This window comes from Myxocyprinus asiaticus, chromosome 4 (assembly GCF_019703515.2).
Source record: "Myxocyprinus asiaticus isolate MX2 ecotype Aquarium Trade chromosome 4, UBuf_Myxa_2, whole genome shotgun sequence".
Taxonomy (NCBI): domain Eukaryota; kingdom Metazoa; phylum Chordata; class Actinopteri; order Cypriniformes; family Catostomidae; genus Myxocyprinus; species Myxocyprinus asiaticus.
The window spans coordinates 28,149,300-28,173,457 of NC_059347.1; the positions used below are offsets into that span (position 1 = coordinate 28,149,300).

Sequence of the window (24,158 nt, forward strand, 5' to 3'; positions counted from 1 at the left end):
CTTCATCCAGCTGTCATGAATGTGACTGGCTGTCCTGTGTGACCGGCTCTCATTCTGTGGCTGCACTGCTTGTAAGGTTTGATGAGGCACAATGAATGCCCACTGCTGATGCGGTTCATAAAAACATGAAGTTACATGTACTTCAAGCACGAATAGCTCCGATGGTAGGAATATACTAAGGCTATTTTTATTGTGGAATTTACGTACGGGTCAGGAGGCATGATTAATTGCGTAATTTTTTTTACCGTATTATTTTTATATAATTAACTGCACTATATTAACATGTTAAGTTGACAGCCCTAGTGTTGTTTTTTAACAGTTAACAGCAGGGGCGGTTCTAGACCATTTTTGACTGGGGGGGCCAGGGTGGGGCCGGGTGTGCCTGTAGGGGAGCAACTCTATTATACCTTAAATGTCCCCTGTACACATATAAAACATAATTTGCTGTTTTAATATTTGCGGACATGCAACTTTTTAAAGACAAGCAAAGATTCACCAAATTAAAGTTTTACCCACAAACTTTAAGCCATGTTGCCATGCTGTTCTTTAGAGTGACAAAGGCACTAAAATTCTTGAGTAAAATAGTAGGCTACATCAAGATTTTAGGTTAGAATTTAATCAGTAGGCTATAATCAGCATGTACAGGTATTGTAAATGGTCACCATTTCCTTTAAAATACTTCTAGGAATTTTTAATCACATTTTTAAATTCACTAGTTCATTTTAAATGGTCCAATGTAACAAGGGAATTTTTAAATGTATCTATCTCAATTACTATGAATTTTAAAAAATTGCATGCAGCGTAAGTGACCAATAAGATGGCTTTAATGTGTTTTTTGTCATTTTTAATCATTATTGTCTGTCAGTGTCTATGCACATTTATTGAGCGTGCTTGGTGTGTGCCTCTTATTAGAGAATGCGGTTGCTAATATTATGCTCAATTCTCCGTTACTGAGCACAAGTGTGCCTCTCCCTTGTGATTGGTGCGCCACACGTTTAGTATTTGATTGATAAATGGTGTTTATAAAGAGGACGTTGTGTTTGTTATCTTCCTTGTAAACTATTTATTAGTGCTCTTGCATTTCATTTGCAAGAGAAGCAGCAGGATCATCTCTGCAGATTTGTTCTCTCTCTCCCAATTAGTTGCGCGTTTGCTTTTTATTCTTGTGCCTGTACCCAACAGTACCAATATTAATCTGCATATATTGTTAGGTTGAAGTGCGTTGATTTGGTGAGGTTAGTGTATAAGAGCCTTTCTCACTGAAGGTAAAGCATTTATTTGGGCTTTAGTGGGATGGTTTGTAAGGGTTCCAATTTTTATGTTTTTAAGTGTATTCATAATAAATTTGCCATTGCAGGTGCAGTGTGGCCCTGTATAATGCTAGCTGCTGTTTCTTCATACCTGTTTCTTTACATTTGTTCCTACATGCTGTTTCATCAGTCGCTTTGTTTGTTTTGCCAAACTTACTGCACTACATTTGTCTGCATTGTACAGTGTAAAACATTCAATTAAAGACAGTTGAAAAAAATACCTCATTATAAATGACATATCTAAGTGTTTACTGTATGTTGTTCCAGAAATGAAAACCTGATAGATTCAAAAAATATTTTATAATGAAAGCTTGCCAAATAAGAGCGATCTCTAATGAGTTGGTCTCTGGCACATTCAGTAAGGCAGAAAATCAGATCCAGATCGGGTTTCATGATAATAACATGAGAAATTGCACTATAAAAGTAAACTAACTTACACTTATATTTACACCAGCACGTACTGCATAATCCACATTAAGTAGAACTGAAACTGGAGCTGGCAGGTCCAAAGATGCATAACTAACACTGAACGTCTACCTTATCCCCAAAAGTTGTTGGCTCGTTATTCGTTTGGCATTTGGTTCTCTTTCTAACATTCGTTCGGCATCTCACTATGGGAATTCGCCTCAGGCATATCCGACACTGGAAGCAATGACACCATGTCTGTCAGCTGACAAACCAATCACAGCAGTGATAAGGGAGCCCCACCTCCCTACATAAGACACCGCCACAGGTCTCTTCTTCATTCTCATTCTCTTCCCCATGAAGATTATTGGAAGCTATCCTGAGCAGGACTGGCAAGGAGTGGTCGCTAAACAGTTAGACAAGCCATTCAGGTACGTCGCAGAGCGCGGCTTTATTCTTTTGCAAATACTGTATATTCACTGTCGAAGTGAATATACTTTTCTGCTGTGTCGATATTGTTTCTCCAGACGAGTGTGGAAGTGTGTGGAAGCAGCGCTAACGCTGCTGAGATTAACGGGTTTCAGAGTGTCTGCTTACCTAGACGATCTACTGCTCTGTGCTCAGTCACGGCAACAAGCAGAGATAGATACGAGAGCACTGGTGTCTCATTAAGAGAACATAGGTGTAACAAAGTTCACAAGATGGGCAAGGAGGAAGCTGGGACCGGCTTGACAAACACGTGTGGCACTTTTCAGTGTAAATTAAATACTACAAAACAGCTGCTTTTCAGCAGCTCCAAAACATATTGTTTTGCAGCATAACACAGACACGCAGACAGACAACTTTGTGCATCTCTCTCTCCCTTCTGCCACTGTCTCCTCTCCTTAAATATTCCCGCTGCCCCTCACTGGAATGTGAGATCGGTGTGGCACACAGGTGGACCTCATTCACCACTTATCTTCTCGGCCTCACTCTGCCCAGATGCCGCTTGGCCCCGCCCTGCTCACTACATACCCCCATCACCAAACTCAGGTCAGGGAATCCTCCGGCCTGTGACCTACTCCACCCCCCTATTTCTAGGGAGGGAGCGTTGGCACGTCAGGATTGTTTCCAGGTCAGACCTGCACGTGCCTGGGAGTGGGAAATAGGATGAGGGAGAGGAGGGGGGAATAGAGAGAGGAGAAAGCAGAGAGAGGAGAGAGAGACTAGTTCGCCGGCCCTGGACACGCCGTCGACTGGCCCTCAGCTCGCTGCACTGCTTCCATCCATGATGCCGGGTGATGGCACTGGACCCCTCAGCCGTCCCTTTCGGTTGCCAGTTGACGCAGTGCTCCAGTGCCACCGGATCAAGCACTCCCTGGGCAGAGGGGATGCTCGCTTTCATTGGAGAATCCCCACTTTCCTTCATGGGAGATTCCCTTTGGGGGCGGTGTGAATGGGGTTTGGCCCATGTCACTACGCAATGCGCATGTCAACACCCGCTTGCTTGCAGGTTTATGAGGGGCGCTCGGCATTTGAACAGGGCGTCAAAACCGCTAGTTCCGTCATGGGATCTGTCCGTGGTTCTGAACGTGCTTTCTCAGCCTCCCTTTGAGCCAGTTGAAAGTATGGAATTGAAGCTTCTTTCGCTAAAGGCAGCTTTGTTACTGGCTCTGATGACCGCGAAGCGAGTTAGTGAACTCCATGCTTTGCCAGCACATCAATCATGTATGCACTTTGTGGTGGATTTGTCAAGAGTGTCTCTTAAAACGAATCCCGCCTTTGTGCCTAAGGCGCTCAGTTGTAAGCCAGTGGACTTGCTGGCTTTTCACCCGCCATTGTTTTCCTCTTCGGAGGATGGACTGCTTAATTGTCTGTGTAAAGTTCGTACTCTACATTTGTACGTGGAGAGAACCAAGGCATTGAGGAAGAGTAATCGGCTTTTTGTTTCTTGGGCTGATTCACGTAAAGGCAGATCCATATCACAACAGTGCCTGTTGCAATGGGTAATTGGAAACTATTGTATTAAGTTATAATAGTCGAGTGTTGCCACTTCCTGAGGGCTTGAGAGCTCATTCTATCAGAGGCATGGCTACCTCATGGGTGTTGTTTAAGGGAATTTCAGTCCAGGACATTTGTGCAGCTGCAAATTGGTCGTCGCCTCATACTTTGTCCGATTTTACAGACTGGATGTTACAGAGCCATCGTTGGCTCATTCAATCCTTAGTGTGGGTAGTCAATCTGCTGATGTGTTAAAATATACACACACAAATCAAAAATAACACAGTGAAACACAAGTGTTATTTTGTTTCCCCTCCAATCCATTCTTTGCAAATTGATTAGGTAGGTGTACATTAGATGCTACAAATCGGTTGATGGTCTGCTTCGGAGAGCATATCTGCAGTAAGGGAGTTGGCTATATCCCATAGTGAGATACCAAACTAATGTTAGACAGAGAACTTTAGGTTACTCACTGTGGCAGCAGGTCAAGCGTCCGTCCGGAGAGAGAGAAAGCGGTAAGGGTGCTTGCACCTGAGCTAGATTATGTCTAACACCTGTCTCTAATTCCAGGGAGCATGGGGAGAGCGTCATATAAGCAGCCACGCCACCAGCAGTGAGGGACAGAGAGTCTGGCTCGAGAGTCTCATGGTGTAGCTACTGAGTTGTGAAGTTAAAGAATTGTGATAAAGACTGTATGATGATTAAGAGGCTGTGACTAGGAGCCAATGACGCTAAAGAGTTTGTGAAGCTGAAGAAGTTACGGTGCCAGTTGTGACTGTGTTATCCCAAAGTTTGTGATTAAAAGCTCACCTGAGACCTGAAGCACCCTGTCCCAGTGTCCTCCTTCCCTCATTTTGAGTGTCTTTGCTTATACTCACGTAACCCCGGTTCTCTGAAAACAGGAGTGAGTTGCACGGAGAAGAGATATGCGGAGAATGAAGAAGAGACCTGTGGCGGTGTCTTATATAGGAAGGTGGGGCTCCCTTATCACTGCTGTGATTGGTCTGTCAGATGACAGACGTGGTGTCATTTCTTCCAGTATTGGATACGCCTGAAGCGAATTCCCATAGTGAGATACCTTGCTTCTGTTATCAGAGAACCAGGGTTACACGAGTAACCTAAAGTTTCTCCTACCTGTGCTCTCAGAACGATGTCATTAGCACAATTAGTTTAAAGAATATATGACTACAGGTGCATCTCAATAAATTAGAATGTTGTGGAAAAGTTCATTTATTTCAGTAATTCAACTCAAATTGTGAAACTCGTGTATTAAATAAATTCAGTGCACACAGACTGAAGTAGTTTAAGTCTTTGGTTCTTTTAATTGTGATGATTTTGGCTCACATTTAACAAAAACCCACCAATTCACTATCTCAAAAAATTGGAATACATCATAAGACCAATAAAAAAACATTTTTAGTGAATTGTTGGCCTTCTGGAAAGTATGTTCATTTACTGTATATGTACTCAATACTTGGTAGGGGCTCCTTTTGCTTTAATTACTGCCTCAATTCGGCGTGGCATGGAGGTGATCAGTTTGTGGCACTGCTGAGGTGGTATGGAAGCCCAGGTTTCCTTGACAGTGGCCTTCAGCTCATCTGCATTTTTTTGGTCTCTTGTTTCTCATTTTCCTCTTGACAATACCCCATAGATTCTCTATGGGGTTCAGGTCTGGTGAGTTTGCTGGCCAGTCAAGCACACCAACACCATGGTCATTTAACCAACTTTTGGTGCTTTTGGCAGTGTGGGCAGGTGCCAAATCCTGCTGGAAAATGAAATCAGCATCTTTAAAAAGCTGGTCAGCAGAAGGAAGCATGAATTTCTTGGCAAACGGGTGCAGTGACTTTGGTTTTCAAAAAACACAATGGACAAACACCAGCAGATGACATTGCACCCCAAATCATCACAGACTGTGGAAACTTAACACTGGACTTCAAGCAACTTGGGCTATGAGCTTCTCCACCCTTCCTCCAGACTCTAGGACCTTGGTTTCCAAATGAAATACAAAACTTGCTCTCATCTGAAAAGAGGACTTTGGACCACTGGGCAACAGTCCAGTTCTTCTTCTCCTTAGCCCAGGTAAGATGCCTCTGACGTTGTCTGTGGTTCAGGAGTGGCTTAACAAAAGGAATACGACAGCTGTAGCCAAATTCCTTGACACGTCTGTGTGTGGTGGCTCTTGATGCCTTGACCCCAGCCTCAGTCCATTCCTTGTGAAGTTCACCCAAATTCTTGAATCGATTTTGCTTGACAATCATAAGGCTGCGGTTCTCTCGGTTGGTTGTGCATCTTTTTCTTCCACACTTTTTCCTTCCACTCAACTTTCTGTTAACATGCTTGGATACAGCACTCTGTGAACAGCCAGCTACTTTGGCAATGAATGTTTGTGACTTACCCTCCTTGTGAAGGGTGTCAATGATTGTCTTCTGGACAACTGTCAGATCAGCAGTCTTCCCCATGATTGTGTAGCCTAGTGAACCAAACTGAGAGACCATTTTGAAGGCTCAGGAAACCTTTGCAGGTGTTTTGAGTTGATTAGCTGATTGGCATGTCACCATATTCTAATTTTTTGAGATAGTGAATTGGTGGGTTTTTGTTAAATGTGAGCCAAAATCATCACAATTAAAAGAACCAAAGACTTAAACTACTTCAGTCTGTGTGCATTGAATTTATTTAATACACGAGTTTCACAATTTGAGTTGAATTACTGAAATAAATGAACTTTTCCACGACATTCTAATTAATTGAGATGCACCTGTATATCATACAGGCATAAAACATTGAACTCAAATGGTCAACACTTGTTGTAGCTGGAGAATTATGCCTAAAAATTCTCCGATGGTCTTTCAGTGCTTGTAAGGGACCATGTGAAAATTCCAACCACAGCACAAAAATGTCGGAGTTATAAAGTGTTTAAGACAGAACATGCAAAGCAGTTCCATTGAACACTTGGACACCAGTGATGTATCGACACGGGGGCACACTCTCTGGAGATTATGGAGCATGATTAGTTCATGCTCTTAATATATCTCTTAAGCTAAACCTCAGCAGTCCCTGGAACCTCAAGCTGAGGAATGGTCCCTCAAAAGTGATATGCTGCCCATGGACTCTGATGAGATTGAGAACTGGTGCGAAGGAGTTTCCCACATGTTGCTGTCTGATGCCTTTGTGCCTGTGTAACCCAGATGTAAAATCAGAGTAAATTGTATTCTAAGTTATTAGCTTAAAACTAACTAAAGTGCATATTTAACTAAAATATGTGAAGAAACTAAAGACAAGTAACTAGAAACAGAATTTAAGACCAAAGAGTCAGAAAAATATGCAAAATTGTATATTTATTATTAATACTTGCAAATATATGTAAAACATATTGCAGATAAACTTGGCCAATAAGATTCTGGATCAGCTCTGCAAATGTGATTTATCCATTCAGCCAATCTTGCTGTAGCCGCTGACTCCACCCTAGAGTTAATGCACACAGACACAGAACAGACGAAGACGCGAAGAGCAACGAGATGCCGATCAAGTGCACTGTTAGGAATTTATAGCAGCAAAAAGCCTGAAAAATAGAAAAAGTTAGTTTAATCTTAAACTAAAGCTCTAGAAAAAGAGAAAAATACTTACCTGAGAGTGAATCTTGATGTCTAATCGAGATAAAGCTGAGTGATGAAGTCATTTATTTCACTGTTCATCCGGATAAAACCTGGAAGAAAAGAACAAGTTTAGTTAATTATCGAGGAAATCGGTAAGTTTAATCTTTTATTCTAAATATAAATGAAAAATCTGAAACGTAAACTTGTTTGAGTAAACTTAGTTGAGAAACTGTGTTGTGTAAATGCTACCACAAGGAATAGTATTTAGAGCTAAAGCTAATGCATGTAATGTAAGTTAAGAAAGTTAAAATAATTGTCTGAAATGTTAGGAAAATGTTTCTGAGAGTGTTTTCCTGCTTTGTGCAGACCAGTTTTTTGTATATATGTGTTTTGTTTGAGTTGGACCACGTTTTCAATGAGAATAGTGAACATTTCATCGTGGATGTTTCTGCACGAAGTTTCTGGAAAGTTTGATGGCGAGCCAAAAACCCAAGAGTCTTATCTGAACTGTGATTATCTTCTGTTCATGATTTTCCGAATAATCTTCAATTCATCTCTGCTTTGAATTCATTCGACAACGAAAAGGTCGAGGTATTTGTGAATCTGGACATATATTGAATGTTATTTAGTACATTTGGTAATTCAGTTGATAGATTAATGTTTGTTTAATTGTATAATTGTTTATTTGAATTGTATTGGTAATGAATAGGTAACTGTAATTTTATTTGTTTTGGTTTATTTACATTTTATTGAGTTTATTTGGGGTAAGAGTTACAAAAGAGTTAAATGTGATAATAGATAAAATATTTTATTAGCTTCAAATAAACACAAAATAGGCGTAATTAGATTAGATTAACAGAATTTGAAGAGAAGGAATACTGAATTTAAATATCAAATTGTGTTTATTGTATTTTATCTAAGATTTATTTGTTGTATTGTTTATTGTTTTATCTGTGACGTTTGTGTTATTTAAATTATTCAATATAAATCAGTTATTTCACTAAAGTCAGCTGTTGAGTGTGTATGTGTACTTTTTGCCTCCTTCACATACCTGGTTATCTTCTGATTGGCCCAAAATCTTTGCAGCCCGGGTGTCATCACACATGCTACCCATACCACGTGCATGCCACAGGCTACACCTGCGTCTGAAATGATTGATGAAGAGAACAGTACAGACCGAAAAGCACATATTGCAAGAGATAAGGAATACACTATTTGTCCGCTAGAGAAAGAGGGGACATCCTCTGAGAATGCAAACAAAGTATGTTTTACTATTTTAAGACATTTAAATGCAATTCTTAATAATAATTGATTTTTAAACAAGGTGCAGATGACAATGCAAGATCTGTTTCATAGGTTCATCATTTAGACAATATTTCTCGCATGCCAACAATTGTCATAAAGTCAAATGAAAGATTGTTGTCTTCACAAGCAATAAATTCACCCGAGAGAGTACCAGTATACCAAATGCTATACTGTTTTTGTTTTTTTCTAATCATTTTTAAAAGGTAAGTTCCAGATGATGCTAAGATCACCACAAAGAACATGCCCTAAAGATCGACCTGATCTGTCAAAGTCAACCCAAGCTGTCCCAACAACACCCCAGCAAGCTAATACAGCAAATGTGAAGAGAGAGTCTATCCAAACTCCAATAAAGCAACCAATACTAGAAATAACTAATGTATGTAGGGTACAGCTAGAGAGGTTATCTTCAGAGGAAATCTGTTTGAGACAAAATTACTTGCAACCAAGACATCACAGCACACCTGTCAATGTGAAAATAACTTCTAGATGGTAGGGATGTTTTAAATTTCATGGCAATGACACATAGTATCATTATAATTATTTTTAAATTGTTGCTAAACTGCAGTATTCAGTGATAATAACCACTGAAAAATTAAATACTGAGCTGTTTCATAAATCTTTTTTTAATTTTTTTTATGAGTGTTGAGATGCACAAGGCATTTCTGCCTTTGCATGGAAGCACAAGCACTGGCTTAGAATCATGTGCTGATGAGGAGCCACCTGTGCCTTCAGGCCACTGGCCAAAGGTTGTCCTTGATCGTATAAATATAAAGGCTACTGATGCGGACACTTCATTGCCTACCTCATCCCCAGCTAGAGAGTCCTCTACAGCCTCCCTACCACTGGCTGAGCATCAGGTACATGCTGTAATCTACAATCAAATAATTGTATTATGTGCATTATAAAACAACTGTATTAAGAGGTATAAACTGATGAATTGACATACTTTAGTTTTTATTACATCCTCTATTGTGCAGTCACCTCATAGCAGTCCTCTTACTCCTGGTTTGGATGGTGATGAAGAGCCTAGCCAAGTGTCTTCTTCCTTGATGACATCTTCACTGAAGTTGATCCGGACTGATTCTGATTTCTGACCTTTTGGTTAAATTCCCACTGCTGCTATCCCAGTTCATTGCATAAGAGTGAACTATCACATGTATAACACATTTTGGAGAATTGGTAATCTTAATAGGATTTCTTTAGTTAAGTTTTGTTCACAAAAGGAAAAATTACAAACACAGATAATAGGAATTTCGGTTTTGAGGCTTTTGCCATAATTTTTTTAAAAATGTGATTAGACATGAAGTGACAATGTGCATCCATTTCTGTATTTTTTTCTATTTATTTAATGATAAACATTGCTTGTTTACCAATGTTGTTTTTTCTGACACTGGTTTGAGTTTATCTTGATTTGTTCAAATCGAAGTATATTTGTTTTTATGGTTACTGTATGTTACATTCATTTTAACTGTTTTCTTTGCAACCAAATCCCTTTATGTGAACTATAATTTATTTCTCAGGTGAAACACCGTTTTTAAAAGAACACTAAATGCTAAACAAGGTTTTAGCAATGGTCAGTTATATTTGCAATTTGTTGCAGAGTCCAGATATCTGGGTAGATGACAAATAACTGGACCTGAACTGTTTGTCAACTTAAAGTTTTAGGTTACATTTTAAATGTAATGTAATGCAGGGATACTGAAATAAAGTTTCAAGAAGTTCAGTCTTTACATTTACTTCCCATCAAAGATCCAAACAATCATAACTTCACTGTTTCAGGATAGATTAGTTGTATCTCCATGAAATGAAATAAGCAATGTGCATTTCAGGAATATAGTCACTGATTGCAGGGTGAACATTATAGGGACTCGGTTCACTTAAAACAATAACACAATGGTTTCTTCAACAAAGTTAATACTCTGTCTTGTTTTAAATGAATAATTTCAGTTATAAGGTGGCCCAGGGGCTTTGCGAGGGTGGACCAGCCTGTGATGGTTGTACACAATTAGGAAGCGCTTATATTATACTTTTTACTAGTACAAACTCAGTAGATATCTAAAATTAACAGTCAATGGATAAGAGAACAAATTTAAATATGTATATGTGAGCCTGGATTTTTTTCACTATTCAAAATAGAATAGATATATTGACATGACAATAATCCAAATTGCATAGATCTGTAGATCTCATGAATGTACATTTTCTACGAGTCAACACTGAATTTCTAGTAACGCTGGAGACATTACAAGCTAAAACGGCTTGCCATAGCAAACCTATTTATTGTAGCTTGTCAAAGGGTACGGGAGCTGTTCCAATCCTACCAGCTTTCATTGGCCCGGGAAGGCGGAGCGAATGAACTCAAACTGTTTGCTGTGCGAACCAAGTGAGGTCAGGGGACTGCATGCTGAATTCGCCCTGTGACTTGTCGGTTGGATGATGAAACATGATTCTGCAGTATGTTAGACCGACGGTCTCGCTCATTCGGAGCAAGAGTGTAAATGCTGCCGTCTCCAGATTATATCATGCGGATAAAGTGGCAACGCTGGGCTCGCAGCCGGACGTTCAGTCTCCGGTCTTTCAGGTAGGCCGTGAATGAATCATTCAGCTGAAGTTCTTGCAACAACCAGTAGTCCGGATTTATTTAGCGACTGTGGTGTTTAGTGCCCTTGTGCCCAACATTGCCTTTAAACATCTCTTAGTTCTATTGCATGCCTTAAGTACATCCGTACTTAAAGAGACAGGGGAATGGTTGAGAAAACAATACACAGACTGTTAATGTTTTGTAGTACAAGACTAATAAACTTGTACGACTACCGCAGTTTATCAGTGTATGTGTCCAAATAGCTTTCAGATTTCAGTCTTGATCTGAAATGTCTTTACAGTAAACTTTGAGTATGGTGAATAACCAAACATGAAACATTTTCCACCATAGGAGAATTACGAGCGAATGCAAGCGCTGGTGAAGGAGTTGAAGGACAGAGCAGAAAAAATCAAACTTGGTGAGCGAGTTTTGACGCATTTACGTTCACAGCGAGTTAAGACCCTTATATATGGATAGTGTGCTTGTGTAAGTTTCCATAAAGTTTACACAACATTGCCTTTTTAAAAGGAGGTGGAGAAAAAGCAAGAAACCTTCATACATCCCGAGGAAAGCTTCTGCCTCGAGAACGCATCGACAGACTGTTGGATCCTGGGTAAACACGGACTCACTTTTACAAACAACTATATACAGTGTGTGTGTGTATATAATATAATATAATTATTTATATATATATATATATATATATATATACACACACACACACACACACACACACACACTTTATATATATCCCACATTAATGTTGTTTGTTTTACTGAATGCAGATCTCCCTTTCTGGAGTTTTCCCAGTTTGCTGCCTATCAGTTATATGGTAAGGAGGAGGTTCCTGCAGGAGGCATTATCACTGGTATTGGCAGAGTCTCAGGGTGCGCATACTGTTGGATCTCTCACTTTTACATAACTTTTTTTCTTCTCGATTTTCTCCCCTTTTTCTCCCCAATTTGGAATGCACAATTCCCAATGTGCTCTAAGTCCTCGTGGTGGCGTAGTGACTCGCCTCAATCTGGGTGGCGGAGGACGAATCTCAGTTGCCTCCGCATCTGAGACCGTCAATCCATGCATCTTATCACGTGGCTTGTTGAGCGCATTACCGGGGAGACGTAGTGCGTGTGGAGGCTTCACACTATTCATCCACGCACAACTCACCACGCACTCCACCGAGAGCGAACCACATTATAGCAATCACGAAGAGGTTACCCCATGTGATTCTACCCTCCCTAGCAACCTGGTCAGTTTGGTTGCTTAGGAGACCTGGCTGGAGTCACTCAGCACACCCTGGATTCGAACTCCCGACTCCAGGGGTGGTAGTCAGTGTCTTCACTCGCTGAACTACCAAGGCCCCTTACTTTTACATTACTATATTTATGCAATGATGAGACTGATAATGTGCAAGTGTATATGAATTATAACTGGTAGCCTGTGCCTCTTCACAGGTTGGAATGTATGATAGTTGCAAATGATGCCACTGTCAAAGGTGGTACCTATTATCCGGTTACAGTAAAGAAGCACCTACGTGCCCAAGAGATTGCACAGCAAAACCATTTGCCATGCATATACCTGGGTGAGTTCTCATAGAGGTTTTAAATAATATGGTTATGTTCGGAATAGCATACAGCTCCATGCAACATGGCATATTATTATTATGTGAACTGTGCATAGCATGCAAAATGTCTAAATTAATGGACTAGTCAGATCGCCTTCTGCATTTCCTAAAATGTGCAACATACAACAGAGCAAATTGTGCCAGCTGAGTACTGTACCCCACAATACAATGCACTTGACCTTACATTTTTAGTCATGTTGACTCATTTAATAAGACTGCCAAGAGTTTGGCATTTTAATTCAATTTAAAATGTAATGAAAAGAGTATTCCTGGTTCAATGCAAGTTGAGCTCAATCAACAGCATTAGTAGCAGAATGTTGATTACCACAAAAAGTAATTGACTCGTTTCTCCTTCTCATTATAAAAAAGCCAAAATCGAAGTTACACTGAGGCACTTACAATGGAAATTAATGGGGCCAATTTTTGGATAGTTTAAAGCCAGAAATGTAAAGCTTATATTTTATAAAAGCACTTGCATAACATTTTCTGTTAAAACATGTATTATTTGAGCTTGTTTAAATTGTTGTTTTTATGGTCATTTTAGGGTTACGGCATTACATAGTCATGACAACAAAGTTGCAAAACTGAATATAACTCTTAACTGAAAAAAGGTTAGTAAGTGTTTTTATCACACTAAAATCAAGTTAACACATATTGCTTTGGTCTTGTGGCTATACTTTTGAAACAGCAAGTATTTTAGCGTTTACGGATTGGCCCCATTCACTTCCACTGTAAGTGCCTCACTAGAACCCAGATGTTTGCTTTTGTTAATGAAAAGGAGGGAAAAGTTGTTTGCTGTCAGTTGAGCTCAACAAGCTGTGTGTGCAAAACCAGAGACTAGAGATACTTTGTTGTGAAGCTGAAAAGCCAAAGAAACTGAAACGCCTTTGTGTGAATAAAAGTTGACTCACGTGGACTGTGAAATCGGCTCCCATCTCCTTCCTACTCTAACCTTGTTACACACACGTGATTAAAGTGTTAAATGTTGTATTGTTTGTGTATTGTCTCGTAAACTATTAAAAAGAAATTTGTAGGCAGTATAGTGGAATCTGTGCAGTATTCCATTCTGAACATAACCTATATAAAATATATTTTTTTTTTCCTTACCAATGACTATGTTAACTCAAATAGGTCTGTTGGTACATATGCTCTGATCTGTTTTTCTGTAGTGGATTCTGGAGGAGCCAATTTACCCAGACAGGCAGATGTGTTTCCAGACAGAGATCACTTTGGGCGCATCTTCTTTAATCAGGCCCATCTTTCCTCTGAAGGAATTGCACAGGTCTTTATGCAACATGTTTTGTGTACAGTATTTGTTCTGTTTGTTGTGGAGACAGTAAGTGGAATTGTTATTTACATATAAGCCACTGAATATCAAATATTGTTGATTGGTAACATATGTTCTAAGTGAGCTGATGTATGAGTTGCACCTGTCATATTTCAGATAGCTGTTGTTATGGGTTCCTGCACGGCCGGGGGTGCCTATGTCCCTGCCATGGCTGATAAAAGCATCATAGTACGCAAACAAGGGACCATTTTTCTGGGAGGACCACCACTGGTATGTGTAAATGTCCTAAGGAATATGATATGACTTTTTGGTTATTTACAGTTGAAGTCAGAAGTTTACATACACTTAGTTTGAAGTCATTAAAACTCATTTTTTAACCACTCCACAGATTTCATATTGGCAAATTATAGTGTTGGCAAGTCGTTTAGGGCATCTACTTTGTGCAATTTCCAACAATTGTTTACAGACAGATTGTTTTACTTTTAATTGACTATATCACAATTCCAGTGGGTCAGAAGTTTACATTCAGTAAGTTAACTGTGCCTTTAAGCAGCTTGGAAAATTCCAGAAAATGATGTCAAGCCTTTAGGCAATTAGCCAATTAACTTCTGATAGGCTAATTGGAGTCAATTGGAGGTGTATCTGTGGATGTATTTTAAGGCCTACCTTCAAACTTAGTGCCTCTTTGCTTGACATCATGGGAAAATCAAAAGAAATCAGCCAAGACCTCAGAAAAAAAAATTTGTGGACATCCATAAGTCTGGTTCATCCTTGGGAGCAATTTCCAAATGCCTGAAGGTACCATGTTCATCTGTACAAACAACAGTACACAAGTATTAACACCATGGGACCACGCAGCCATCATACCGCTCAGGAAGGAGACGTATTCCGTCTCCTAGAGATGAACGTAGTTTGGTGCGAAAAGTACAAATCAATCCTAGAACAACAGCAAAGGTCCTTGTGAAGATGCTGGAGGAAGTATCTATATCCACAGTAAAATGAGACCTACACTGGCAGCCAAAAGTTTGGAATGATGTACGGATTTTGCTGTTTTGGAAGGAAATTGGTACTTTAATTCACCAAAGTGGCATTCTGATGATCACAAAGTATAGTCATGACATTACTGATGTAAAAAACAGCACCATCACAATTTGAAAAAAAGTCATATTTGATCAAATCTAGACAGGCCCCATTTCCAGCAGCCATCACTCCAACACCTTATCCTTGAGTAATCATGCTAAATTGCTAATTTGTTACTATAAAGTCACTTGCCATTATATCAAACACTGCTGAAAGCTATTTGGTTTGTTAAATGAAGCTTAACATTGTCTTTGTGTTTGTTTTTGAGTTGCCACAGTAAGCAATAGTCTGGTATGTCTTAAGGTCAGTATTAGGTCAAAAATGGCAACAACAAAAAAAGAAACAGCTTTCTCTAGAAACTCGTCAGTCAATCATTATTTTGAGGAATGAAGGCTATACAATGCTTGAAATTGCCAAAAAAAACTGAAGATTTCATACAAAGGTGAACACTACAGTCTTCAAAGACAAAGGACAACTGGCTCTAACAAGGACAGAAAGAGATGTGGAAGGCCCAGATGTACAACTAAACAAGAGGATAAGTACATCAGAGACTCTAGTTTGAGAAACAGATGCCTCACATGTCCTCAGCTGACAGCTTCATTGAATTCTACCCGCTGAACACCAGTTTCATGTACAACAGTAAAGAGAAGACTCAGGGGTGCAGGCCTTATGGGAAGAATTGCAAAGAAAAAGCCACTTTTGAAACAGAAAAACAAAAAGAAAAGGTAAGAGAGGGCAAAGAAACAGACACTGGACAACAGATAATTGGAAAAGAATGTTATGGATCTTAACCCCACTGAGCTTTTGTGGGATCAGCTAGACTGTAAGGTGTGTGAGAAGTGCCCGACAAGACAGCCACATCTATGGCAAGTGCTACAGGAAGCATGGGGTGAAATGTCACCTGAGTATCTGGATAAACTGACAGCTAGAATGTCAAGGATCTGCAAAGGTGTCATTGCTGCATATGGAGGATTTTTTTGATGATAACTCTTTGAAGTAGTTTTAAAAAAAATCAAATTGTAATAGTAAATTTTCACGTTATTAATGTCCTGACTATACATTGTGATCAGTTGATTGCCACTTTGGTGAATAAAAGAACCAATTTATTTCCATAAAACCAAAATCTGTACGTTATTCCAAACTTTTGGCCACCTGTGTGTGTGTGTGTGTGTGTGTGTGTGTGTGTGTGTGTGTGTGTGTGTGTGTGTGTGTGTGTGTGATTATACACAGTGTATCCGGAAAGTATTCACAGCGCTTCACTTTTTCCACATTTTGTTATGTTACAGCCTTATTCCAAAATGGATTAAATTCATTATTTTCCTCAAAATTCTACAAACAGTACCCCATAATGACAACGTGAAAGAAGTTTGTTTGAAATCTTTGCAAATGTATTAAAAAAATAAAAAATCACATGTACATAAGTATTCACAGCCTTTGCAATGACACTCAAAATTGAGCTGAGGTGCATCCTGTTTCCACTGATTATCCTTGAGATGTTTCTACAACTTGTCTGGAGTCCACCTGTGGTAAATTCAGTTGATTGGACATGATTTGGAAAGGCACACACCTGTCTATATAAGGTCCCACAGTTAACAGTGCATGTCAGAGCACAAACCAAGCCATGAAGTCCAAGGAATTGTCTGTAGACCTCCGAGACAGGATTGTAACGAGGCACAGATCTGGGGAAGGGTACAGAAAAATGTCTGCAGCATTGAAGGTCCCAATGAGCACAGTGGCCTCCATCATGGAAGAAGTTTGGAACCACCAGGACTCTTCCTAGAGCTGGCCGCCCAGCCAAACTGAGTGATCAGGGGAGAAGGGCCTTAGTCAGGGAGGTGACCAAGAATCCGATGGTCACTCTGACAGAGCTCCAGCATTTCTCTGTGGAGAAAGAACAACCATCTCTGCAGCACTCCACCAATCAGGCCTGTATGGTAGAGTGGCCAGAAGGAAGCCACTCCTCAGTAAAAGGCACATGACAGCCCGCCTGAAGTTTGCCAAAAGGCACCTGAAGGACTTGCAGACCATGAGAAACAAAATTCTCTGGTCTGATGAAACAAAGATTGAACTCTTTGGCCTGAATGGCAAGCGTCATGTCTGGAGAAAACCAGGCACCGCTCATCACCTGGCCAATACCATCCCTACAGTGAAGCATGGTGGTGGCAGCATCATGCTGTGGGGATGTTTTTCAGCGGCAGGAACTGGGAGACTAGTCAGCATCAAGGGAAAGATGAATGCAGCAATGTACAGAGACATCCTTGATGAAAACCTGCTCCAGAGCGCTCTGGACCTCAGACTGGGGTGAAGGTTTATCTTCCAACAAGACAACGACCCTAAGCACACAGCCAAGATAACAAAGGAGTGGCTACGGGACAACTCTGTGAATGTCCTTGAGTGGCCCAACCAGAGCCCAGACTTGAAGCCGAATGAACATCTCTGGAGAGATCTGAAAATGGTTGTGCAGTGACGCTCCCCATCCAACCTGATGGAGCTTGAGAGGTCCTGCAAAGAAGAATGGGAGAAACTGCCCAAAAATAGGTGTGCCAAGCTTGTAGCATCATACTCAAAATGACTTGAGGCTGTAATTGGTGCCAAAGGTGCTTCAACAAAGTATTGAGCAAAGGCTGTGAATACTTATGTACATGTGATTTAAAAAAAAAAAAAAAAAAAAAAATTTTTATACATTTGCAAAGATTTCAAACAAACTTCTTTCACGTTGTCATTATGGGGTATTGTTTGTAGAATTTTGAGGAAAATAATGAATTTAATCCATTTAGGAATAAGGCTGTAACATAACAAAATGTGGAAAAAGTGAAGCGCTGTGAATACTTTCCGGATGCAGTGTGTGTGTGTGTGTGTGTGTGTGTGTGTGTGTGTGTGTGTGTGTGTGTGTGTGTGTGTGTGTGTGTGTGTGTGTGTGTGTGTGTGTGTGTGTGTGTATATATGTATATATATACACACACACACACACACACACACACACACACACACACAGTATATAGACTATATAGACTATATATACACTGTTCAGCCACAACATTAAAACCACCTGCCTAATATTGTGTAGGTCCGCCTCGTGCCGCCAAAACAGCGCCAACCCGCATCTCAGAATATCATTCTGAGATTATATTCTTCTCACCACTATTGTACAGAGTTACCGTAGACTTTGTCAGTTCGAACCAGTCTGGCCATTCTCTGTTGACCTCTCTCATCAACAAAGCATTTCTGTCCACAGAAATGCCACTCACTGAATGCTTTTTGTTTCTGGCACCATTCTGAGTAAATTCTAGAGACTGTTGTGTGTGAAAATCCCAGGAGATCAGCAGTTACAGAAATACTCAAACCAGCCCATCTGGCACATCATGCCATGCTCCAAATCACTGAGATCACTTTTTTCCCCATTCTGATGGTTGATGTGAACATTAACTGAAGCTCCTGACCCGTATCTGCATGATTTTATGCACTGCACTAAAGGTAAAAGGAAATGGAGATTCCTCAAAAAGGTTTGTCTGGTTTGTTTTAAAAGTAGGTTGCTGAAGATTTCATACAAAGTTGTACACTACAGTCTTCAAAGACAAAGGACAACTGGCTCTAACAAGGACAGAAAGAGATGTGGAAGGCCCATATGTACAACTAAAAAAAGAGGATAAGTACATCAGAGTCTCTAGTTTGAGAAATAGACGCCTCACATGTCCTCAGCTGACAGCTTCATTGAATTCTACCCGCTCAACACCAGTTTCATGTACAACAGTAAAGAGAAGATTCAGGGGTGCAGGCCTTATGGGAAGAATTGCAAAGGAAAAAGCCACTTTTGAAACAGAAAAACAAAAAGAAAAGGTTAGAGTGGGTAAAAAAAACACAGACATTGGACAACAGATAATTGGAAAAGAGTGTTATGGATCTTAACCTCATTGAGCTTTTGTGGGATCAGCTAGACTGTAAGCCACATCTATGGCAAGTGTTACAGGAAGTGTGGGGTGAAATGTCACCTGAGTATCTGGACAAACTGGCAGCTAGAATGTCAAGGATCTGCAAAGCTGTTATTGCTGTCCATGGAAGATTTTTTTTTATGAGAACTCTTGAAGTAGTTTAAGAGTTCTGAACATTTTTTTTCAAATTGTAATAGTAAATTTTCATGTTTAATGTCCTGACTATACATTGTGATCAGTTGAATGCCACTTTGGTGAATAAAAGTACCCATTTCTTTCCATAAGAGCAAAATCTGTACATTATTCCAAACTTTTGGCCGCCAGTGTATATCGACATAACCTGAAAGGCTGCTTAGCAAAGAAGAAGCCAATGCTCCAAAACCGCCATAAAAAAGTCAGACTACAGTTTGCAAGTGCACATGGGCACAAAGATCTTACTTTTTGGAAAAATTTCCTCTGGTCTAATGAAACAAAAATTGAACTGTTTGGCCATAATGACCATCGTTATGTTTGGAGGAAAAATGGTGAGGCTTGCAAGCCGAAGAACACCATCCCAACCATGAAGCATGGGGGTGGCAGCATCATTTTGTGGGGGTGCTTTGCTGCAGGAGGGACTAGGGCACTTTACAAAATAAATGGCATCATGAAGAAGGAAAATTATGTGAATATATTGAAGCAACATCTCAAGACATCAGCCAAGAAGTTAAAGCTCGGTCTCAAATGGGTCTTCCGACAATTACCCCAAGCATACCTCCAAAGTTGTGACCTCAATACGATAGAAAATTTGTGGGCAGAGCTGAAAAAGCGTGTGCGAGCAAGGAGGCCTACAAACATAACTCGGTTACACCAGTTCTGTCTGGAGGAATGGGCCAAAATTCCAGCAACTTATTGTGAGAAGATTATGGAAGACTACCCAAAATGTTTGACCCAAGTTAAACCATTTAAAGGCAATGCTACCAAATACTAACATAGTGTATGTAAACTTCTGACCTACTGGGAATGTGATGAAAGAAATAAAAGCTGAAATAAATCATTCTCTCTTCTATTATTCTGACATTTCACATTCTTAAAATAAAGTAGTGATCCTAACTGACCTAAGCCAGGGAATGTTTTGTATGATTAAATGTCAGGAATTGTGAAAAACTGAGTTTAAATGTATAAGGTTTATGTAAACTTCTGACTTCAACTCTAGATGCTTATGCTTTCTTGGACAGTTACTAACATTAAGCAGTGTTAAATATCCAATGCTATGCTTGGTCACTATTACATCTGTGTATGTGTTTAACAGGTAAAAGCTGCTACAGGTGAAGAGGTGTCTGCTGAAGACCTAGGAGGTGCAGACCTTCACTGCAGGTTGAAGAAGCATATACATGTTTACATTAACATTTGTTTTTACGTTGATTAATCTTACACATTGTTCAACATTTGTCTCTCCTCAGAAAGTCAGGAGTAACCGATCATTATGCCTTGGATGACAACCATGCCCTTCACCTTGCACGGAAAGTAATACGAAGCCTGAACTACAAGAAAAAACTTGATGTGAGGGCACACCTTCTCAATCTATCAGTTGTTGACTGAGATTTTTGACTGGTGAAAGAGATTTACTGTTCTGCAGTAATGTTTCTTTAACTTGGCCACTGCTTATTAGGTTACTGTGGAGCCTCCGGAGGCACCTCTGTTTCCTGTGGATGAACTATATGGGATTGTGGGAGACAACCTCAAACGCAACTTTGACATTCGAGAGGTATTGTTCGCTGATTGATCACTAGAATACAAGCTTGTTAAAATGCTGCCCCAATAAACAGTTATATATTATACATTATATTTATATATTATACATTACTAAATGCTAAAATTCATGAAACATATAGTTCTGAAGAAATCTGATCAGTAATTAATTTCAGGTTATTGCTCGTATTGTTGATGGCAGTAAATTTGATGAATTCAAGGCCTTCTATGGAGACACACTTGTCACAGGTGCGTGTTTGTCAGTAGGAATCATCTTTTTAAATGAAGTCTAGAGCTCTTTGGAATCTCAACATGGATTTACACTGAGTTTGTTCTGGCTTTGTTTGTTTGCTTTCTAGGTTTTGCCCGGATATTTGGCTACCCTGTTGGAATTATAGGCAATAATGGTGTGCTGTTCTCAGAATCTGCAAAGAAAGTGAGGATATCTTGACAATTGTTCTGATCTGTGATACTTAAAATTAATCAGTGGAATGTCATATTTTTTGTACTCTGTTGTGCTTTGATCATAGTTGACCCAAAAATTCTGTCATTTTTTAGGTGTACTGATCCTCTTGTGGCTTGAATCACATTTTTCCTTAAAGGGATAGTTAACCCAAAAATGACAATTCATGAAAATTCAAAAATGAAAAACATTTTCTCACACTCACGGCATCCTAGTTGTGTATGACTTTCTTTCTTCAACAGAACACAAAGATTTTTAGAAGAATGTTTCATCTCTGTATGTCCTCACAATGCAAGTTAATGGTGATCAGACCTTTGTAGCCCCAAAAATCGCATAAAGGAAACGTAGAATGAACGCATAAGACTCCAGTAGTTAAATCCATATCTTCAGAAGCAATATAATAGGTGTGAGTGAGAAACAGATCAATATTCAAGTCCTTTTGTTTTTCTTTTTTTTCTAAATTTCCACTTTCACTTTTACATCTGAAAGTCATATGTGGTGCCTGTGTAGTTCTACTCTAACATCTGTAAGTGAAAGTTAAAGTGGAGATTTAGAGTAAAAAAGGACTTGATTATTCTGTTTTTCACCCACACCTATAGCTTCTAAAGATATGGATTTAAACACTGTAGTCATATGGCTTACTTTTATGTTTCCTTTATTTGATTTTTGGAGCTACAAAGGTCTGATCACCATTCACTTGCATTGAATGGACCTGCAAAGCAGAGATATTTTTCTAAAAAATCTTTGTGTTCTGGTGAAGAAAGTCGTACACATCTGGGATGGCATGAGGGTGAGTAAATGATGAGAATTTTCATTTTTTGGGTGAAATATCCCTTTAAGTTATTAAGCAGAATGTCCAGACTGCTCTCTTCCATGCATAAAAAGTCAATAGTTACTGGGGTTGTGAAGCAAAATTTTGCCTTCCTCCTATTGAAACCTGGTCTGTTCACAGGGGGTGGGAGAAAGATTACATTGATTAATCTAGTTCAATTAATAATACTGAGTAAGATCTTGAGGTTAACTCTTGTTTAACTTCTGATGAGTGGGCTTCAAATTTAGGAACTTTCTCAACATGGAGTAGTAGGTAACAGAGGTCCATATGGGATCTTTTTTTCACATTTTCTGTTCTGGAAATCAGCATTATTTAAAAACTATCTATGCTCTTTTAGGTAGTCAAAATCATTATCAAATTAGCTGAAGTATTTAATAAACAAATCTGTGAAAATGTGAACTTTGAAAAATGGACTTTGTGAAAAATAGGCATTCAGTTGTGTAACTTTCTGCAGAATTGTGTGGGTGCAGATTCTGGGCAGGCCTAGGGATTTCACAAAATGTATTAAATGACTGCTAAGAAATATTTAACTAATACAAATTATTTATTTTTACAGGGAACTCATTTCATTGAGCTTTGCTGTCAGAGAAACATTCCACTCCTCTTCCTTCAAAATATTACAGGTATACATCCATACTTTATCCATGCTTCAAATGAACATACAAATACTGCCCAGTGAAATGGTCACCGCTATCCAACCCATGATGTATTCTGTCCCTCTGTTTTTATCAGGCTTCATGGTTGGCAGAGAGTATGAGGCTGGAGGTATTGCTAAAGATGGAGCTAAAATGGTGACAGCCGTGGCCTGTGCCAATGTGCCTAAGATTACTGTAATCATTGGAGGATCGTATGGTGCTGGGAACTATGGCATGTGTGGTAGAGCATATAGGTAAGCTTTATAGTTGGCACAGAAATATTATTTCCTACACTTTCTTGCTCAAAGTGTCTAGCTCAAACAGGATAAATTCTCAAGGAATCCAACCAACATCAGAACATAGTTCCCCCTGTGTAGTTAAATTATCTCATTTATTAAAGTGACTCTCCCTATGTGCATTTCACAGCCCCCGGTTCCTGTACATGTGGCCCAATTCACGGATCTCAGTAATGGGAGGGGAGCAGGCAGCAACTGTACTTGCCACCATAACTAAAGATCAAAAAGTAAGGGAAGGAAAGGAGGTAAGAAATGATGAATTCAAATCCGTTTTATCAGTTAGTACATGTCTAGGGCTTTTGAAATTAAATATATTTGTTGTCATTTTTCTAATTTTTGCAAAGTAATTAAGTTTTTAACATCTGGTTTATACATCTCAGAATTTGTAATATATTTTTGGTAATTTCAGTTTACAATAGAGCAGGAGGCTGCTATGAAGGAGCCAATTATCAAACGCTTTGAGGAGGAGGGAAGCCCATATTATTCCAGTGCCAGGTAACTAAATTAATGTTTAAATTATGTATTATGTAAAATGTACATTTACATTTCAAAAAATATTACTTTGTGCCATGTCTTACTATCACTTTTATTGCACTTCCCCTAACTACCTAGATTGTGGGACGATGGGATCATTGACCCTGCTGACACTCGCCTTGTCCTGGGCTTGAGTTTGAGTGCTGCCCTCAATGCACCCACACATAAAACCCGCTTTGGTGTCTTCAGAATGTAAATCTGGTCTAGTAAAGATATTTAGAATTAGTCAATTTTCATGTTTTGGGCAGAGTATAACTTTTATAGACTTGTTTTGTCTTTTGTATGTTTGAAATTAACAGTAAAAATTTTAAAAACAATGATTGACTATTGTGTCTTGAATATGCAGAATGGTTTTCTTTGTGTTTTGTGGCCCTTACATTTAAGACAGTAAGTCATCACAAAATATTGGCATATGTAAGGATATAAGCCTTGAAAGTCTGCATGTGGTACTATGGTCTTTCTCAACAATTATATGTGAATGTTCTGCAATTGCAAATGCATGTAGTAATCAAACACCAAAATAATGATAATAACAAATAATTCAGATGAGATAAACAAGAACATCCACTCAGCAC

At 39.3% G+C, this 24,158-nt stretch overlaps 1 protein-coding gene and 1 long non-coding RNA gene across 4 annotated transcripts; one reads left to right on the forward strand and one right to left on the reverse strand.

Annotated features, from left to right (window-relative positions):
- Positions 1–7,069: 7,069 nt before the first annotated feature.
- On the reverse strand, positions 7,070–8,801 carry LOC127434925 (uncharacterized). Its single transcript, XR_007896109.1, has 3 exons — positions 8,340–8,801; positions 7,320–7,398; positions 7,070–7,157 (listed from the first exon to the last, which is right to left on the reverse strand). It is a non-coding gene; the product is annotated as an uncharacterized LOC127434925 (long non-coding RNA).
- Positions 8,802–10,868: 2,067 nt separating this feature from the next.
- LOC127434884 (methylcrotonoyl-CoA carboxylase beta chain, mitochondrial-like) lies at positions 10,869–23,910 on the forward strand. Of its 3 annotated transcripts, none has more exons than XM_051687949.1 (17): positions 10,869–11,174; positions 11,526–11,592; positions 11,703–11,787; positions 11,960–12,061; positions 12,629–12,756; positions 13,968–14,080; positions 14,243–14,356; positions 20,384–20,448; positions 20,535–20,634; positions 20,744–20,839; positions 21,000–21,072; positions 21,183–21,259; positions 22,675–22,741; positions 22,851–23,007; positions 23,180–23,276; positions 23,459–23,544; positions 23,662–23,910. In XM_051687949.1, exons 1-17 carry the CDS (start codon positions 11,037–11,039, stop codon positions 23,777–23,779), a joined length of 1,683 nt encoding a protein of 560 aa, XP_051543909.1. In that variant the 5' UTR covers positions 10,869–11,036; the 3' UTR covers positions 23,780–23,910. The 3 variants fall into 3 exon arrangements, with proteins under 3 accessions (XP_051543909.1, XP_051543901.1, XP_051543894.1); XM_051687941.1 differs by having other exon boundaries at positions 10,872–11,174; positions 11,706–11,787; positions 23,180–23,294; XM_051687934.1 differs by having other exon boundaries at positions 10,874–11,174; positions 23,180–23,294.
- Positions 23,911–24,158: the final 248 nt, after the last annotated feature.

What these genes read in the sequence shown, in the direction of transcription:
- LOC127434884 (XM_051687934.1), top strand. Translation starts at nt 11,037, where the DNA reads ATGATTCTGCAGTATGTTAGACCGACGGTCTCGCTCATTCGGAGCAAG. An exon ending in TTTGCCATGCATATACCTGG is followed by an intron (nt 12,757 to 13,967) that starts GTGAGTTCTCAT and finishes GTTTTTCTGTAG; the next exon opens with TGGATTCTGGAGGAGCCAAT. An exon ending in GGTGCAGACCTTCACTGCAG is followed by an intron (nt 20,449 to 20,534) that starts GTTGAAGAAGCA and finishes GTCTCTCCTCAG; the next exon opens with AAAGTCAGGAGTAACCGATC.